At 37.0% G+C, this 21343-nt stretch overlaps 1 protein-coding gene across 1 annotated transcript; it reads right to left on the bottom strand.

Annotated features, from left to right (window-relative positions):
• Positions 1-2721: 2721 nt before the first annotated feature.
• On the bottom strand, positions 2722-20392 carry VPS36 (vacuolar protein sorting 36 homolog). The gene is made up of 14 exons (XM_009290258.1): positions 20351-20392; positions 20056-20124; positions 16397-16467; positions 14970-15084; positions 13412-13501; positions 11926-12012; positions 8592-8624; positions 8404-8481; positions 7855-7989; positions 6844-6909; positions 6217-6281; positions 5692-5776; positions 3101-3177; positions 2722-3017 (listed from the first exon to the last, which is right to left on the bottom strand). The coding sequence occupies exons 1-14, from the start codon at positions 20390-20392 to the stop codon at positions 2924-2926; spliced, it is 1107 nt and encodes a 368-aa protein (XP_009288533.1). The 3' UTR covers positions 2722-2923.
• Between the last annotated feature and the right edge of the window lie 951 nt (positions 20393-21343).

Here is a 21343-nt window from a genome sequence, read left to right as displayed (position 1 = left end):
GTAGATTCCTGAGCAGTGTTCTTCTCCAGTCAGAGGTATAAAAAGGACCGTGTTTTCAAATGAAAAACATAATCATCATTTAAGACCGCTCCATAAAAAAACAAGCACTTTTTGACCAGACCTCTGTTACAAACCTCTGTTCAAAGGACTGTGAAATTGGGCAGCCCTGCCAAAATGAGATAATGTTCATGTATCATGATACAAATATTCTTGGAATAATCAAAACATGAAAGGTTCCTATAGGCACCTTCTGTATTAAACGAGGATGATCTCTGAGAATGGCAACTCCTGTATTTTCCTCTCCCCTATAATCCTGCTTCAGTACAGTCAAGTTTTTCTACTGGTAGTACCAATGGAAACAGGACGGGGCAATGACAGTTTAGGACAGTGTGATGTACTACATGGTATCACCACCCGTAAACATGTCGCTCCATTTGTTCGCCCAACAGCCGGCTCTCAGTGTGGTATCAGATATATGATTTCTGTTGTCTTTCAGCTGGGAAAACACATTCAAATGTGTCAAAAGCCTTTCCAACGCTAGCACAGGATATATGCTTGGCTCGGACTCAGACCGGTTCCCTCATGAAACTGGTGCTTGTGTAGATATCTATAGTTCTGCAATTCTGTCTGGGATGGGTCACAGGCTACTCGGCAACAGAACCAGGGCACTCTAATTACATTTAATTCTGCCTTTTAATTTTAAATCAAAACTATCTTGTACCCTTTCAGGTACAAAATGAGACAGCAAAAATATGAAGTGCTTTAAAAACCTGCCCCACAGAACCGCAAGATTTTGATGTTCAAAGATTTTAAAGCTGCCCAAAACTTTGAGGAGGAACAAAAGACAGAACAGTCTATTTAAGAAAAATCTTTTAATTTTTATTACTTTTCTCATGTGTATGTTGAAATTCTAAACCAGCTATACAATTTACCCTATAGATTTCTTCCCTGTAGGAAAAAAAAAGTCAAGGAAAAATCTTGGGAAAGAAAAGCTTGAGAAGGTACCATCATTCTAGATAGGCTGTATTGTTATTGCTTAATTAAGATAACGAAATGCTCAGGGTTGGAGCAACAAAGGCTGGGAGTTTACACTTGGCATTTCCTTTCTGGTTTTGTTCTTTCTGCAGAAGACACGCCCCCCTGTGGGCAGAGGTTCAGGCCCATAAACCACTGGTGTCCCTTGACAGGTTTGGGTATTGGGCAAAAGAAACAGTTGTCACAAACCAGCTTTTTGCTTCCGAATTTCTCACTTTTCAGTCCCTCCTTAGATGCATGATGCTTAGCGTACCTCGCATAGATCTCTTCTGTGGGTTGTGGGGAGGATGAAGAAAAGCAGCAAGCCGTAAGGCTCCTGAAGAGATCATACTGGATGGTTAACACAATAAGAATAGTGTGGAACTGGTTCCTTCAGCTGTGTCAAATACATTAGTTTTAGCACCTTCATGAAACAGAGGAAAACTGCCCTAAAGAAAGCACTGCATAAAAGTTTGCTCGTGACAAGGATAAGAGGACACAATTCCCTGGATCTAAATGAGCATCCTACAAACCAAAAGCATCATCACTGTTGGGATCTCTGCGCTGAACTCCTTATTGGCAGGCTCTTAACCCTCATCTAAGCTATGGCAACACTGAAATAGTTCTGAAAATATTTTCAGGCTCTTAAAAGACTTTTTCTCCTTTTTTGTAATGTTGATTTGGCCATTACAACCACAGTGCAGTTACCTATATGTTGTCCTTGCCCATACCTTGAATGAATTTTGTTATTTATTAAAACTGGTCACTTCAAAACGCCAAAAATTTAGGTGACGTGGATCGTAAACATCCACTTACCGTTATTACTATGACAACAGACCTTCAAGTAATGTAACAACTCCACTGGAGTTATGAAAACTGAGACTATCAAATTGCATTCAGTGTGAACACAGGGTGAGGAATACCAAACAATATACCTTGTGACTATTAAACACAGGGTGATAGTCTTCTCCCTCCCTTCAATATTGAAAGCATATTAGTTTTCGCATACGAGATATAAGCAAATGAACCGTCTCTCCAAAACAAATAATAGGCTTATTATACAAACAAATGATCTTTCATTAGAAGTACAAGATACAAACCAAGCACATTAAAGCACAGAGTCTGGTAGAGTGACAGGAGGCTACTACACTCTGCTATGTAAAGACAGGGCAGAGAAAGGGCACCCGAACTGCAACATAATGAGACAGGAAGGAAGATGGCAAGGAAAAAGAAGGGAGGAAGTCTGTGCTAACAATGCTTCTATCTGAGATATTAGCATAAGACATGACAAAATAAACACCGTGTTTTCTAGATTCACATAACGTATGTTAATCTCTCTTGCAGCAAGTTCTTTCTGTCTCAAAGTACAAGAACCCCAAGATCCTCTCTTAGAACACTGTCCATCACTTCAGGGAGAAGGGGTTATTCTACACTGGTTTGTTCCTTATACCTCAGTACACACCGAAGTCACTTCTCTTATCACTACGGATACATCTGTCTGCTTTGTTGCTCTAGACATAAACAAACTGAAATTGGAGTATGTAGTAACCTGTCTTCTGGATGCCGACCCTCATGGCAGACTACAGGGATATTCTCTCCACTTTCACTTGTGTGGAATCTTCATCTGACTTCTCTTGAAATGAGAAACTACAGAGCACATCAAATAAAACTTGAAACATGAGCTAGCCGGCTTGAGACAATTAACATGCTTCTGACTTAGTGATTCCTATTTCCTTGCAGTTCCACGTAAGAGGATTCAGCACTTGAAATACCTGAGAATGGTAAAGCATTGCAATGTTCATCACTGTTGCAGTTGACTAACAAAATAAAAATTTTAAAGTCTGTTGGAAGGGTTCTGCCCTCTGCTCTCTTGTTCAACTGCTACGTAACAAGTTGTACACAAACTACATTAGCTTTGTGTCAGAAATAAATTTGGGTAGAATCTCAAGCCTTCTACTGAATCATCTCTGCAAAGATGGCCCATCTTTTCAGCAAGAAGCAGCCTAGAGAAAGCAAAAGAAGACGTGCTGTATTACATGAGGATGACATGATAATGAAGGTATTAAACACAGCGATTATTACTTACCTTTCTTTGGCTAAGAGAACAGACATCCCCACCAGCTTAGCAAACTCGTCAGCTGTGAGAGAACCCTTTTCAGATACCTGTCAAAAAACACACACAGATAAACAAACTATGGCATTAAAAGAACAATGAAGTTCTCTCAGCTACCGAATCAGGTCTAGCCTTGCAAAGTGATAAATTGGTAGCAAATCCCTTGTGAAGACAACTAGTTTGTTTGCATTTTAAAAAAGTACAAATAATTATGAGTATTTCCCCTTAAAAATACCTCTTCTGTGTCCTGGGAAAATTGCCAAGTATAAAAAAGGAACGTAGAAAAGAGTTAAATCTGTAAAAAATCACATGGTACCCTTTCCTTCAGATTTTTTAAAAGATGCCTTGGGACAAGATGAGCACAAAAGTTAGAATAACTCAGACAGCAGTATACTGTCACAATCAGTATTTACGCAGCCCAACTATACTAAGTGATTCTGCAAACAGTGAAGCCTAAATGAGGAAATAAAAGACCTGTTCAGGGCAGGTCATCGATTTACAAATTTAAGTCATCTCAGATGGAAGTGGAGAATTTGAGTTTAATGGGATTTAAAATATCCCCACTGCCTATAGAAAAATCCCCAAACCTTAGTGGTCCACCCTATGTTATGGCATACTAGAGGGATCAGTAAAAGAGACCATCACGTTCAGTTGACACAAAAGATAGGTTTAGTCTTGGGACTCAAAACTTTGGCCCCATTGTCTCAACCACGCTAATACATGCTAAAATGAAACCTTCTCACACAGGTTAGACATGTGGATGCTTAAAATATTAGATATGAAGTCCAGACTTATTACTGCATTGAACTTCCCAGATAAACATGTTTTATTACCCTACAAATTAATAATTCTTCCATTTCTCCATTGCTTCAGATTCAAGCAAACTTGTAAATCCAGATGTAGTTGCCATTTCCTGCTTCCCACATAACTGGGTGGGGAGGAGTCTATTCTGTGTCATTTGCAGCAGTAGTCTTTTTACAGAAACTCAGATTAAATTAGTCCTAACTTGAGATTTTATGAAGCTAAGTGATCAAATCTGAGTAATGGAAGTCAGCTATACAATGTAATATGCATATGGGTGATTAATCATCTTTCCTTCCCAAACCACTACTCTCCTCAAGGGTGACTTTGGGTTCCTTTGACTTCCATGTCATTTCCTGTCTTCACCAGCCGTTCAAAACCACATCTCCCTCCTGTCTGAAACCCTGTGACTTCCTTTCACTTCTTCTCAGAAGTTTCATGTTACTGTACATTATACATTAAGCACAGGGTGCTTTTGGCCACAAGTCTAATCTCATCTTCCCTTTCCCTTATGGGCTAGCCTTCCTCATTCAAAGCCTCGCCCTTACATTTTTCTATGGAGTCAAAGTCTCGTATTATGAAAAGAAAAGAAAAAAGGCACTTCAGTAATAAATCCACCATCTGTTGCTTTTTGTAGTTGACCTCATTTGTTATCAAGAAAAGGTTTTTCCTTTCCTTTCAAAGAGATAAGCACTCTTACTGAAGGCAACAAATTAATTAGAAACCAAAAATAATCAGAAAAAAACTAAAATGGACTAGGTATTTTTCTAATATAAATTAGAAAATATATATTAGAAAATATAAGAAAACAAACTGAAAGGATTAACATACATTGAAAGACTGAAGCATTTAAGTTTTGATAATTTAGGATGGAATCTTTTAGATGGCTATATACGCTTCTCTTATCTAAAAATCTTTTTGATGAGAGAAAGCTATACGGTAAGAATCATGCAAAACGCACTGAAGAGTCCACCTCATGTATCAAGTGAAAAGGTGTCTGTGATAGCTCTACTTTTTCTTGACTGCCCAAGTCAAAGTCCTCTTTGACTTTGATGTTTAACTCTGGATACACTGAATCAGCCTTTACTCAACTTTATGAAAAACAAAAAAAAAAATTACATCCCACTGAAAAAGACACAGGAAAATGAATCAAATAATGGGATAGCAGGACTTTAAAGAGTCCAGAGGTAGCAAGACCACAAAGGTTTACCACGCTGAGCAATTTATACTATTTTTTTTTCCTGATGAAGCTAGCTTAATTCTATATGCACTACTCTCCAACTGAGCGCTCTTCACGCCAGCAAACTCAGTACAAGATGTTACACATACAATGTTCTATTTCATGAAATAAACCCAAACCAAACAACTGCCTATATCAACATTTAAGAGCTACTTTCACTGCCTTCAAGCACGTTGTGTACAGTGTCTGAAGTCTGCTTCTGTTAAATTAAGTGCTTAATACATGCCATGAATTTCATTCTACAGTGCAAAATATTTGGAGGAAGGTTGAAGGTTAACGAAGTTTGAAAAGAGATGGAAAAGTGATTTATTCCTTAAGAAGAAAGCAATGACTAAGATTATTGCCTGCACAGCACTTTGAAGATGAAAAGTGCTATTTAAGTATTACTGTTAGAAGATTTGGAAGCTGAATATTTTGTATTTCAAAACCTCAAAAGGAAATCCTGTATGTCAAGTTTTTCTACCTAATGTGTTTAAATTTCCCCACCACGGTCAGAACACTGAAGGAAATGAAGTACACTTACTGTCTCTAAAGCAGAAGCTACCATTTCCTCTTCGTTATGAGACTGGAGTTCAATCACCATCACACCACTGTCAAATATCCGAAGCCTAAAATCAAAAGAGAGTCAAAGTAATTAAAAGCCCTGTGCACATCACCTACGGTCACATTTCTAATGCATCCACACCTATAACCACATTACAAAAGGGGGAAAAAAAAAAAAAGCTCTGTAAAATGAACTTAACATTAAAAGCATCTTCAAAATCTGAAGAGACTGAAAAGAGCAGGGCATATGTCTGGGCTTAGTTAAACACCTTCCCCAGTCTGAAAAAAACATATTGGAAGTGAAAAGTCTTCCTAGTAAAGTGAACCATGGTTAAAAATTCATATTTTAATGTAGAGTGGATGTTGGTGCATACAGCAGCATCCTTTAAGCAAAGGATGACTTTGTTTAAAACAAATCTACTGCAGGTAAAATATTAAGTCATCCAAGCACCATGGTCTGACTTGTGAGTGCCATGTTTTATTAATACAACTGTAAAGCTCTTACCTTAGTGGTAATTTCAGTGACTCCAGCATCTTACAAGCATTTACTAAATCTTCTGGTGACAGCAACTATTAAAACAGTAAACCATACTTATTCACAGCTTGCATTGCAAGTATACAGCATAACACCAAGCCAAACAGTTTTAATAACTACAGCTATAAAATACACCAGGTTACACAATATTGTTAATTCTCTTCCTTTCTATTGTCCAGTTTATTTTCTTGGCTTCTGTGCTCCTTTCTGTTCCCTTACTATGTGTTCTATAATAATCCTTCTTGCCCTGTTTACAGAAAGAATTGATGTATTTTGGGAAAAAAAAAAAAAAAATTATCATTCTTTAGTATTCTCTGTCCTTTCAGTTTTCTTTCCAGATAAGGATGGGTTTTCCCTTTTATATGCTATTATAAAAAGCGGCATACAGTATGACAACTTATAGAGGATACATAAACATTACATGGAAGAAGGAGAAAGGAAAAAGGTAAAACCCCTAATTTTAATAAAGGGCTGATCACTTCATGCTGTTAGACAGGTAGAGTGAGCAAGTGGTAGGGAACATTTTTACCCTTTTTCTTTTATCACCTTATCACTGAAGTACATTTTATAAAATACTTAATAAAACCAATTTCTCACCTCTAATCCTCGTGCGCGATTTACCAGACAGTACACTTCTGTAAGTGACATGATCCCTCCTCGCTCCTGTGTTAAGCACAAGACTGGTAAGAGAAATAGCATTGATCTAGTAAACACAGTATCTCAACTTGCATTTGACTGATTAAACAGGTAAAACAGAGGAGCTAAATGATGGGCCTTAATGAAAAAAACTACCCAGGCAATACCACGCATTTCTAGCATGAGAGGTAAGTTGTTATATTATATCTTTCTCCAATCATTTTAAAATGCAAAACACTGATACTACATCCAAAGACTGTGAATTACTTTGATTTTAAAGCAGAGAATAAATCACAGGAACAAGGAATTTCAATATATTAAATCTATCAATCAATTTACCATTTTTGTTTTTCAGACACACTCAGTTTTCCATTCTGATCATAGTAGGTAGCACATAGCTTTCACAAAAATACTGTAATATGTATGTGTTTACTTAGTAGACATATAGCCTTATAAGTTGCAACTTGAAATCTAACTTTTTGGTGAGGATCCTGAATTCTGTAATAGCGTCTGATAAATTAAAATATGAGATGTTACTGGGGGGGGTAATCCATGTAATAACTCTGTACTATATTTTCAAAATATGTAATTTTTAAGCAGTTTAAAAACTGACTACTTATATTTTCAAAGTCAGTGTTGTTTCACTCTTTCTTTAAAAAAGTAATATTCTGCAGCAAGGGATGAATACAGGGCTGTTCAAATAGAAGAAAGACTGCTAGCATGAGTTTCTAAATATCACTGATATTTCGCAAATTAGAAGTTGAGATGGCATTACTCCAAAGAAAAATTCTTACTTATATTTAAACTTTCTTATTCACAAAGAGGATATATATTCCTTCCATAAACATTGAATATGAGGCTGTGCTGCAAAACCTGAGGCTTTAAAAAGAGGCACAGTACTACAGCCAAAACACATTTACACCAAAATTCAGCAACACACGGAAAATGTTGGTGCAAAATTAGGTACTTTACCTCTAATGGTGTCTGCAGTATTCCAGCTAGTTGCTTCGCCAGTTGCATGTGGTAATGTGTACCAGATCCATAAGTTTCCCTAGTAACTGGATTAGCTATACCCATACTCAGTAGATAGGACTTGAACCTAATAGTCTAAACAAATAAATAAATAAATTTAGAAGTACATCAGCTAGTGAATGAGTCTGGTTTTTAAAAGTCTTTGATTTTATTACTATAAGACAGTTTTGGTGAATAAATCCGTTCAGTTTACTACCAATAAAGTCAATTACTAGCAAAGAGAAGGCAAGACTTAATACAATTTATTTTTGACCAGCAGAGGTCAAAAATACAAAAATTTACACAAAGGCAGTAAAATCTTTGCTTTTAAGAAAGGGTCAAAAGAAAAACTAACACTAAACAACTAAGTCACGTTTAGTTTATGTAGAATTCAAACACACAAAAAACCAACCATGAAGTATTCTTTATTAACATTACATGTATTAAATGGATAGCTTTTTGCTTTGCATAGGAACATTTCTGTTGACTTTAAAAACAAAATTCATTTACCTCATCCTCAGTGATGTCACCTTGTTTTTCTTTAATCTTATTAGCTATTGACTTGGATAACTCCACCATTTCCTTAGCCTATCGAGAAAGACACATAGATAAGTCAACTTTCAGCTCAACGGAGAAAAGCATACTTAAAACTGAGAAAACAAGCATAAGTCTACTTGGGTAAGTGACACATGCCATACCTTCTCCATTAGTTTGCTAAGATCCTCAAAAGCCTGAAATGAAAAGCAGACACTGCAGATCAGTATAATTACAACATTCAGCTTCATGGAGACAGAGAGCTATCTTTGTCCACCTATCCAAGCTATTCGTAAGAGCTGCTATCCCTTTAGATTAGTATGTTACAATGTGAGATATTATATATAATTGGTTGATGTATCTGTTTTATATGAGGTCTTAAAATTATACAAACCATAAACAACAAAGAATGAAGAAAAGAATCAATCACACGCTTTTCTAGTATGCGAACACTAGTTCAATATGATTTATGAAGTCCATATGATAGGAAAGAACAATGAGATACTGAGGCCCAGAAAAGATTAAACTGTCCAAGTTTATTATGCTCTCCTAAAAGATGGGGGAAGGTTTCTTAGTGGTGATGGTAGGTTTTCTTCCAACAGTTAACCCTCACTCAAGGAGATCTGTTGTTACTGGCTAGCAGCAAGCCAGCTGTAAAGCTACAGAAGTACTCCTCCTGACAAGACAGACAACTTTACTTTAATCAGTAGATGTTACTAAGTTAGTAAGAAACAGTCATTTCAAATGAGCAAGGAAGAGGGTATATGCTTTCACATGTACGCTTAACTGAAGAGACAAAACCTCTGAAAATGTGTGGCAACATCTCTTCATTTAAGTATCGCATACATAGGAACAGTGGTGCTACCATAATAAACAAAAAACAGCTAAAAAGATGAAGGAAATAAGGTCCATGAGACAAATGATCAGATTTAAATAAATTAAGATAAAAACCAGATAAAAAGCATCCTCTGAAAACTCTAGTTGTTGGACCTAAAAACCAAAATACCTGCTAGAGCAAGGGAAAAAATTATTTGTACAAAACAATTTTTTTCTAGTCTAAGAAACCTTTTGTTTCCACAAAAAAAAAATGTAATAAACTGGACATCCATCATAGGACCACAATTATATCAAGTCTATTAAGCTTAGTAAACTGCTACTGTCTCAAATACAACAATTCTACAACAACCCACAAAGGGCATTTTTAGGATTAAATAAAACATACTTTAAAAAAAGCTGAAGGTACACTGAAATTCAGAAGTTTTAATAATGATAACCAACTAGCATTAAAAAAATCATGTTAAAAAAAAAAAGGAGTTAGCAACTATATTAATGCAACTATATTAAAAAGCAACTCTCATTTCTCCCATCCTCAGCAACACACATTCAGCCTTCTCACCCGCTTCTCTCAAATACATGACAACGTGCCCAGGTGGTCAACCTTTTCAAACAACCTTTTCTGAACAACTGGTGTGAGAAAAAATCCGGAACCTTTTCAGCTAAAGCTTGCCTGACAGCAGCACCCAACCCCTCCAGCCACAAGTAAAGAAGGTTGTTCAGTTACAGTATGTCAGACCAGAGATACATCTTGCCTACAGCTTCCAGCCATTGCTTCTATGTGATCCTTCGCTTATTCTGACTAATTCCCCGCTAGAAAGACACATTTTAGCGGAATTTGTGCAGGAAGACCCAATTGTTCCCATCTACATTTAGGCGCCTTACTTAGAAGCTTATTGGTCTGAGATTCAACACGCAAAGAAGAGAAAGAGATGCCTCCAGCAAGGGACAGGGTTTGCTCTTCATCTGAATCCCTCCTAATGGTGCCAGTGTTTCCCCACTGACTGGAGAAGTCTAGCCTCTTAACACTTGGTACCTAAGTTAAGTATCCAAAATTAAGTGGGACAAAGCCAGGTCCAAGGGGAGAAAAGAAACTATACCACCGTATAACAATAATCTACCACTATCAGAACAAAAGCTTCTCTTTGGAATATTTCTTCTTACTTCCTAATCTGCCAAATTCAATAATTTACAATAGATTTCCCAATCTCTAGTGTAAATCAAAGTCCTTCTACTGTTCTTGTATATGATATCAACAAAAAGTTTTCTAACAAGGCTTTTCTCAGCTTATTTCTAATCTCTATAACCTGCATGAAAACATCATTCATCAAAAGAACCCTTGATTTAGCTAAATAAACAGCATGCTGTGTCTAACTCCTCCTCTGCCTGACTCACCGAGGGCAGGCCTGGAAACAAAGGGGAATGTGCACACACCTAACAGGAACTTCCTCAGATAAACAAAAGGCTAAAGAACTGGATTCTTATCAGCAGTGAACAGCAGATGCAGGAAGCCTTTTGCTGGAAGCCAGGGCACCATTTTTTAAATTAAGTCATTTATAACATTCAAAGCTGGAGGAAGGCAGGATTTTACAAGTCATGGTTTTCCTCTGTTCATACAACACGTATAAATGGATTTTTTTTACTCTCTGACAAAGCTACTAAAGGAAAAAATAACCAGACAATACCTTTTGAACTATATACACACGCATGTAACCACAATACCTTTTGAACTACACACAGAACTTCATTCATTACGTTCCTCATAAACAGAAAGGAAAAAGTTTAATGCTACCAGTATCTGAAACAGCATGCGGCCTGCAAAGGTACTATAATTTTCTGTAATGTATCAGAGCAGTGAACGCCTTTTGTATTGTGGCACACAGAATCCCATAAAGTTTTGCCACAAGAACAAATCTGTTGCATGTAGTTTATGAGAACTTCTGTATTGATCTCTACTACCAAGACAGAACCAGACTATTTTGAGGATATTGCTCTCAGGTATATATGAAGAAATTAATTGCCTCTGTTCTCCATCAGTATTGGTATCCGGAATTCAACTATTGTGCTGTTTCTGGGAAAAAGGATGGTCTCCATCTAGCCCAGGTATTTCACAGTTACTTGTAACATCTTGCCAATGCCTGGACTGTAGAACATTTTACTGTAATTATAAGCCTAAATCTAACATTTAAAAACTCAATATTTATAAGATGAAAACCTAACTTCACCACAGTTATGTGCAGACACTTAGATCAGCGTATTCTTCTTCATATATATTAAATTTTCAATTGAAACCAAAATTAGCTGTAGAAAAAAGGAAACCCCCCCAAAACTTGTAAGAGTCTCTTTCTGCAGATGCCTTTGTGTTCTGCTTCCCCTGATGAAAAGTAACTGAACTCACATTTCTAATTCTACCAAAATTAATTTTATAAATACACACCATTAGTTTCAAAGAACAGTCTTCTTGAAAGGAACTGTTTAAATGAAGTACCTTTACATATATTGAAAAGCCAGTTAAACAAAGTAAAATTAACTGTAAACTATACACTCTTACTCAATTCAGACTTCTCAACAAAAACAATAGTCTCAGCTGCCCCTAAAAGAAAGTATGAATGAATGTAAATGGCTCAGACAGGTGGTTGACCTTGAAACTTCAGTAGTATTTACCTCGGAAATGTTTTTGTCAGTCTCTCTTCTTTTTTCCTCTAATTTCCTTTCGATCCCTACAATTCCTACAGCCCTTATTCTTCCTGCCTGCAAAAGAAAATAATGAAAGGAATCAAAATAGGAAATGCTAAGTTTTCTCATCTGCCTCACTGTGAAAAACCTTACATTAGAAGACAGGAAACGTTCCCGCAAAGAGCTGATATGCATACAATAGTTCATATGTTTCTTGAAAGTATTTTTTAAACCAGTGTAAAAAACATAAACGGTAAGTGTCAAGCATGTATGAATTTGCTGTAGTAGACAGATAATAAGATTATTATATTGAAGCTATTAATATGAAGATGCTTAATAGCCTGATCCAGACTGAGCATTCCAGCTCATCTCAATTAAAGCCTCCCAAGTCCATGTGAACATCAATACTAGAGCTGTGGAAATGCATGAGTGTATCTAAACATGATTACCTTGAGAAATCTAGCCTGAAGAAACATAGCCACAGAAACACAACGCTAAGTGCAGTCTAATTGACCTTGCTGAGGAGTATCGGAATGGAGATGATGGTGAACCTTTCATTTGATGCCGAATGTGTTTTAGAAAGGCTGGTACCTAAGTGGCAGTGGTGCCAGCCCTCAATCTTTGACTGCAAAGCTTAGCACTGGTGTTAATGGTTTGCTATGACTTACGAGTAAGAACAGGAGGTAAGGCATTTTCATTACGTGATTCTTGACGCAGGGTACAGGCTTCCCCATTGCATTCCCAAATGCAACTATTTTTATAGGTACTACATTTACAAAGGAGGACATACATATGTGATTTGACGTTGAACAATCTTTAGTTTAGTGATTTGACGTTGAACAATCATCCTATTTCATTCATATAGTACTATATGTTCAATATATTCATGTATTCATATACAGAAACATCTACGTGTTTATCAGAGTTTGTAACCTAGAAGTATGCAGACAGATAAAGAAGGCAATCTAACATATGACAAAGAGATTCTCCATAACTGTCCATTTAGAATATACATTTAAATCAAACATATATAGGTTCCAGAGTTATATAAAAGTTACATGTTATATATCTGACCTCCAGGCACAAAAAATAAAACAGAAAAGAAATCACAATTAAGACCAAAAATCTTTCAGCTTCATTAGATCTCTCATGCTGAATAAAATTATATGCAAATATATATATAAAATATTTGCATTATGTGAGTGTGTGTCTGACTACATACAAAAAATGGAGCTCATTATCAACTATTCAAGTCTAAACACTCTCAAGGAAGAGAGGCCACAGTGTTCTAGATCAGGTGAAAACTGCAAAGGAGAAACTAATTTATGCCAGTGAAGAAATAGGCAAAGTAAAGCTGAATTCCCACATGTGCCCATGGTGTTGGTTAGAGAGGCATGCCAGATGCAGTATATGGGGGCAGCAAGAAGTGGAAACGAGATTACATACAGATTCTGCTCAGAAGCTCTGCACATACCTGTGGATCCTTGTTAACTTGAATGGTCTGACCAGTAGGCATGTTCTCCCATCTCCTTTGGGTGATTTCTTCCGACAATCGTCTATAGAACTGCAAACATTAGAGAGTGCAACAGATGTTTCATAAACTGTGCAGAGTACCTCTGGGTATTTTTAGCATCTTGGTGGTAGATGAAATAAACTTCACTGTAAGACAAAGCATGGTAACACCTACACATCCACAGTACAACATTCATTATCTGGAAATTCTTAATGTCCAATCTTCAAAAATACACACATTAGAGGAGGAACCATGTAGTTAATAGTCAAACTTGCATAAGTACTTCTATTGTAAAATACTTTTTTCAGATATTCAAAATGTTCCAAAACATGCTAAAGTTAAAAATGTCGAGGTTTGCTCAAAGGCATGCTTTTAAAAGGAAGGAAAGTTGAACAATCTAATTGCTATTGATCTGTTAATTCAACAATATAAAGACATCCACACAGATCAATTACACTTATTTGTTTATTGCTAGTACCGGAAGGAGGCATTAGTTAATTAGCTAACAATAAGTGTATCCCACTGACCAAAATCCAGAAAGAAAACCTACTCCATTCTTATGGTTGTTCAGAGTTCACAGGAAAGCATTCTGAAGTCATAAAGAAAAGATCTGGAGTGTAATTGATATGCTAGGTAACCAGTTAGCATAGTAAGTTTGCTTTTCAGACACGAACATTAACATTAAAATAAATAAGGTCATGATTAGGCAAAACACATATACAATTATAACTAGGCATAAATCTACACTCGTCCTAAGCTGAAAACTGCTCACAAAGAAATGAAAGTGAGTCTGATCAAGCACATGCATTTATAAGACATTTATAACTAATTCAAATTGAAAATCTGATTTTCTGCAGTGAACAGGTACAGCTTTTTTCATTGTTCAAAGTTAAAGTTCTTAGTCTCATCAAGTGAGGATCTTATACTGTGAAATTTCTTTACAGAGTGCAATTTCTTTGTTTTTTAGGATAAGCCTTCTTTTAAAAATATATTACATTTTTTTAGAATGCTCAATGCCTTTGAGATTTGGTGTAGGTAAAAGAAATATTTATAAAACATAAAATGAAACAAAGCTCTGAAACAACAAAAAGTGTTCAGCAATAAAATTTGAGAGATGATTAGGAATAAGTTGCTTGATTCCTGTTCAGTAGATGGTTAGCTACAAAGAAACATCTTTTAGTCTGTTAAACATTTAACAGATTTCAGAGACGTCATTTTGGAAAATCCTGTGTTCAATTTAAAAGATTAAAAAAGGAAGTATAAGATTATATTAAAACTACTAAAATAAGGACAAAGCCTAATAATGCCTCTTGACATTTTTGGAACTCTATTTGCATTATTTAAGCAAAGTAGAGAACCCTGAAGGCTCGTAGTGTTTGTCTTTGAAAGGGATATATTGAAAAAGCTCCACCTCAAAAGTAAACATGGAAGGATCATGGAAAATTATCATTAACGCAGCAAGAGGAGAAAAGCATGTCCAAAGATTTGATATGCTGGGCTTGCATGGTACAAAACTTACCTCAATCTGCCCATGTTCTTTGAAAGAAAGTTTGATGTAGGAATATTTGCTGCTTTGGAATGGACCAGGCTCTTTGTTTGAAGAAGCAGGATGAAGATGAACTACTATTTTGGCACTAAGAAAAAGTTAAAGGAAAGAGAAGAGGCAGCTTTCTGTAATATCTAAAAAAATTATTTCTACAGTCAAAGTTAACCATTTAATCAAAACCTCTATTAACTTTACCTCACATAAGAGCTAAAGTACATCAAATAATGCTTTATGTTTGTGCATCAACATTTAAGTATTTTGACTCAATATTATAGTAGATATTGCATAAAAACTACTATAACCTCTAAAACAGCAACATCTCACAAACTTAAAATGTACCCACCATCAATTCTTAAGAAATAAACGTAACAAATTTTAACATTTCAAGCAATAATTTTTGAAAAATCTTTTAGTTAAGATAAAAAACTAATCATCGAGTAGTCGTTTGTTTTGGCTTTTGACTTGCAATAACTACTGCCAAAATACACTATCTTTTTCACAGGAAAACAAAAGGTCTCAATATTATGTTTAATCTATCCCACTTGTATATGTCACTTGCGAACACTGTATGTGAGTATGTCCAAAACCAACATTCAAAGGTAACGTGCATGGAAATAACAGTCTAAAATGACACCTACCACCAAAACAAACTTTGAGATAGCATTATTTTAGGAACATAACAGACTGCTATCACAGCATGACTACAGATCTGCCATTCCCATTTCATTTTACTGATACTTTTTTCATGGGTCTTTATTTATTTGACTTCTCCAGCATTAGTGAATTGCCTGATTTCTCCTGGATACCCCCAGCCTATTACCTTACCCATCTGACTGTAGGCTGCAAGCAGATGTCAACTACATATATATTTCTCCAGTTAATATTTTTTTCTCTGTTTCTTGTGAAACTTCTTTATACACATCCCATACCGAATTAGGTATTCAAGTGAGTGGAAGCACTTGAGTTCCTTCTAACCATCGCTAGCATTTCCATGCTCAAAAACAATCATATGGTCATGAAAAGCTATATAATACAGGATCTGGCAGAGTTTCTATCCCCAACCAGTTCTGTGGCACAAAAGACTAAAATTAGCTTTTAAATTTAGATCCAGCAAAATCACTGTTGTCATTTATGACTAACCAAATGAAAATGGCAAGCTAGAACACATACTTGTTTAGTGATTACAAGACAGTTATTTAACAAATCACATCAAACACCGCTTTGTCATGAGTCTCTTACACATTTGATCTCAAGTGAGGAAAGCAGGTCCTTGTGGCTGTCAGTCTGGAAACCTGGATTGCAAATGGAGCCTACCATGAATTAATATATAATCTTGGGTACCTCACATAACATGCATGGGCAAACTATCCATCGGACAAGGACAAGGACTATCACCTTACCTTTTTCCTATCCCAGCTGCTTGCTCTTCAATAAAGACGATCTGAGACAGAGGTATAGCGATGCAGCACTCCTGGAACAATCAATGCAAACACAAGTGAAATTAAAGCCATATCCTGACTATTCATTCTCTAAAAGCAAGTGTTCTCTTTCTCCATTTCACAAACAGTACAGATTTCTACAGGTGTTGCCTGAGGCACCCCATATGAAATATGATAGTAACAATAGAAACAATCTATTAAAGAGAAACGTAAGTAGAAAACTTAATATGAAGTTGAAACTGGGTTCTAGATAATAAAAAAAAAAAATCAAACTTAAGTGTCAATGTGTCGACTTTAGACACCTCAAGCTAGATTCACAGGACTCGGGAATTTAACAAGTCTTTAGTATCTAAGTTCAAAATTTAAACACTAAAATTTCCACACTACTGCAGCTTATCCCTGTAGGTGCAGAATGCTCATAGGTTCTTAACATTTTTGCATTGATGTTACTTTGGGAGCTAAAACGATATCCAAAAGCACCAGTCTTTTAAGTGTTGAACGTCTGAAAAACTAGACTATCCTCTGAGTGGAATAGGAATTTCTTCATCTATCCCACACCCAAGGACTTAATCCAGCAATTGATGCATCTCAACACACATTTATTGGACTGTGCTTTAGACAAAACAAAGCAGAGCAAGAAACAAGACTGTATCCATCTGTGGGAGACTAACCCACCCAGGCTAAACTCTTTCTACATGCATTTGAGACAGAAATTGCTCAAAGGAGCAATTCAAAGCATCTAATTAGGTGCCTGGTCTTGTTTTGGTGAGTGTCCTTTAGTGAACGTTGTCTTCCGCACAATAGCTTGGTGATCAACACAGTCACCCAGAATACAGGAAACACAGGTTACATTCCCTCTTTGAACCTCTCTTCCATCTGCCATGAGGGTGTGCCTAACACCAGGTTACAATGAACACTGTTACAGGGCCCTCTCAATCCCTACTACCAAAATTGTTCCTCTTTGCATGAAATGATTAAATACTCATTAAATTGGAGATTAGGGAAGTATACATGCAGGAACTCCGACTAATGAGTAGATCTCTCATTGGGAAAAAACATGGGTTGTACTTCCTGTTCTAAAAACTCTTAATACAAGCTGTTTAGATTCTTCTATGGCTTCAGATTCTACAGTCGTTATATAGAAGAGGTTACTGTTTGTAAAACGCCCACATAGCTCTGGACACTTTAAATACAGGCAGAATGATACTTCTGTGTAAAGAAACAAAAAAAAGTTTTTGAAAATGACAAAAGGATCCAACTATTTATAGTATGTACACTGTCAAAATGATTGATTCATTTAGTTCACAGTTAGAAAGTTATGAACTTATTGTAAGCACAAGGACTTAGAATCACCCCTTCCAGGTGAGAGAAGCAAGAGGAAGGGATATAAAAAGAGAGATGTGTTAAAAATGCTGTGAGTTTATTTGGATATTTTTTTTCTAATGTCTCATGCTCACATTATGCATGATTTTATGATTTAAAATGTTGTACAAATCTAGCTATGTAACAAACTTAAAAGAATTATGTATTTTTCTTCCTTTGGAAATCGCTGTATTTTCTATACTGTTCAACTGCAGATGGTATGTAACAACAGCAGCTATAAAACACAGCTGTCTGTTTTTGTAAAAAGGTTTGCTATGTTAACCTAATGACTAGTGCCCCATTTATTACTAAAGTTTGCTGACACAATAAAAGCAGACTCTCTACAAGTTTATTCTAGGTAAGCTAGCTAAGGTTTCTAAGGCTGATGTTATATCACAGCTGAGCTTACCCAACAACTCACCATGAAAATAAAAGGGCATTGTGCTCCTCATGTTTCAATCCTAAGAGCTTGAGAAAGAATCAGCTTCATTTACCGCACTAAAAAAGTTATTTGTGTACCATAGATTTAAAATTAAAAAACAAACCTGGCTCCGCTGAGACAGAATTGGTCTGTATTAGATCAGAACTGGGTAATTTTTGCCCATCTCCTGGCCATATGTTTCTGCCCCTTCTCTTAATCAAGCCTGGAGCTTGTCAGAATCTTTGCTGAGTTAAATTAATTTGTTAAAAGAAAACTATTTTTCTTATCTTCCAAGTTTCTTCTCTGCTGATTTAGCAAATTCAATGATCTTGATACAAGGAATCATGTAGCCTAGGAGCAGGGGAAGTCAGGGACAAGAGATGAATGTCATCCTTTTGTTGGGAAGGAGAGAATGGGGATATGGACAGTTGTTAGACTTGCTGAAGCCATAACACTTAATGTTACTCCAAGCAAGTAAAATGTCCAAGTGAGAAGATCAGAAGCAGTGCACGTTGCAGTACATGCCCACCTGTGTCAAGAAGAGATGCTGATGAAGAAGTAAGAGATGAATTACACAGATAGTTTAGCACAACTAAATTATCTCATGCTGACTATGCCAAAAAAAAAGTTAATTTATACAGAATAGTTCATGATCTGGCCAATCAACCCCTGACTTCTTTAACAGTTACCCCATCCTGGGCACTAGCTCTCAAAACATTTTGAAAAATTTGTACTAAAAATAGTTCTCAAGTTCCTGCAAACAATCCCTAAGGAAAAAATATATTGCTTTGCCAAATTAAGAACATCCTTTGTGACCTTACCTTTAGAAGTCTCTTAGTAGCTCCCTGCTTTGGAGCAAGGATGTGATATTTGGTAGGGAATGGCCTTTGGGTGTGAGAGGTGCTTCAGCTATCCTTGCGCAAAATCAGTCTAGCGGAATGTAACAGGCCTTTGAAAAGTTGTCATCTGAACATGCTCTGTCTATACTTTGGCTTCCAGGGCTAAATTTCTAAATGACTGTGTCCAAAATGAGCATAATCCAACCTGGTTCTGAGGAGGACTTCTCCTTCAATTGCAGCTGCAAAGTAGTGCACGTTGTCACAGTCTATGCTTAGAGCTTTGTATGTGTTTGTAGTCTTTCTCACCCATTTCTAGCCTGCAATCTCAGGCTTGATGATACAAAGCGTTCAGCAGCAGTATTACACTGTAGTTCTGACACTGCCACTTAACCTCTGAGTTAATTCTCCATAGCAGTACAGACAAATGTTCTGGCTTATTGAAGGGATGGTTCAGCACAAGAACAGGCAGTCAGGAAGGTAAAACCCATATACAAAATAATACTGCCAACCAAACACATCCTATTATCACATCATGGTCTGGGACTATATGGTGGGAGCAGATGACAGGGAAACTTGGACTTGAAAACACAATGAGGCAGAAAAGGTCTCGCTAGACAAGGAGCATGGGAGAGGAGTTCACATTATGATTTGCCTGACACATTCAACTTCAGTCTCAAAACCAACAGGTTTTAGTGCATGATACCAGACTCTTTTCTCCTCTATTTTTGTGCCATAGAAAAGGAAAATTTATATGATTCATTCCCATCCCTCCTCATGTCTGCATGATCATTTTATTAAAGCAGAATTGGGTGAGAGAACATTCCTTGTACATAATTTTCTTTCCACTGTGAACAAAAAAATGGACTAAACTTTTAAGACAAAACACACACAAAGGAAAGAAAAATCTCTCTGTGTGCAGTCTTTTCACTGCAAACTACCTGTTGTTTATTATGGAATTTACAATTGAATGACATAAAAGAGACAAAAGTGGGACTTACATGATTCTTCTGATCCCTCCAGATTAGTCTGTGTGTGCTAAGCAGTAATACTCCACTATCAAATTTCACCTAAACAGGAAAAATAGTACAACAACAAATTTAACCAGTAAGTTGCATAAATACTCATCTTGGAAATATTACGCATTATCACAACATAGCAATCAGATTCATCTAGCCAATATTTTGAGAACACTCTCTTTTTTCAGAAAACACAATAAATGAAGTTTAAGAAACAATGGCGAAAATTAGTATAAAAGGATTAGATGGATATACACAAACTTCCTTTTTCAACTACATAAACTTTCCCCCAGGAAATCCTGAAGGATCCTCCCTCCATATGCTGTGCAAGATACACAAACATTCCTAAATATCGTATTTTAAACAGGGCTATTGGCTTTGGAACACTATTTGCTGACACAGTAAAGTAAAAAGTAAAAATTAAGAAAGTAAATATTATACAGAAAAGCAAAGTGACCTAATAAGAAGATGCTACACAGAGTCTGAAATCTTCTGGCCTGTCACATAGGAGTATTGCTTCTATCCATTTTACTGTCAAAAAGTTATTTATCAGACAGCAATCAGTGTGTGGAAAATCTGCTAGCAAACTGCTTCCTACTTGTAAAACTTGAGGCACGTTTTCACAGTTTTTTATGAGGGTATGCAACTACTGTGGTGTGGAAAAATGAAGAGATCAAGAGTTAGCCCAGCAGCGAAGTGAAGTGAGTAAGTGGGCAGGCTCAGATAAGAGCGGAGGGCAAAAGAGCATTCTTCACAACCAAAGCCAAGGAGCATTTTACAGCTACCAGGATGACTCAAGTGTGAATTGTATGGCGTGCCCTGTAGGTGACACCAAAGCCAGAGAGGACAGCTCGCTGTGCGGAGCAACACGGGGAAGTGCTTAGCCCCTAACACAGGAAGTGACAGCCCAAGCAGCGCACATCAAGTTTCACGACAGTGACACCAGCTACACACGCCCTATGGGGATGCCAACCCTCCCTCCCTGCGGCGCACACCGTCCACGGCCCTCCTCGGTGCCACAAAGCCTTGATCTCCTCCCTAACAACCTTCTTACAGAGCCAAACCCTGCCAGACCCTGGAGCAAAATGTAACCGTCCTCCCACGCCTCTGACCGATGCTCCTCCTGCAGCCCAGGCCCCTTCACACCCCTCGTCTCGCCCCCCCGCCAGCCAGGCCCCCTCGCCCGATACCACCCTCAGTCACGTTCCTCGCCGCCCCCTTAGCTGAGTTCCCCCGCTCCCCTGCCCCGGCCCCCGGGCCCCTCCGCGCC

The sequence above is a fragment of the Aptenodytes forsteri genome, unplaced genomic scaffold (assembly GCF_000699145.1).
Source record: "Aptenodytes forsteri isolate BGI_AS27 unplaced genomic scaffold, ASM69914v1 Scaffold155, whole genome shotgun sequence".
Lineage (NCBI taxonomy): Eukaryota > Metazoa > Chordata > Aves > Sphenisciformes > Spheniscidae > Aptenodytes > Aptenodytes forsteri.
This window is presented reverse-complemented; position numbering and strand designations above follow the sequence as displayed.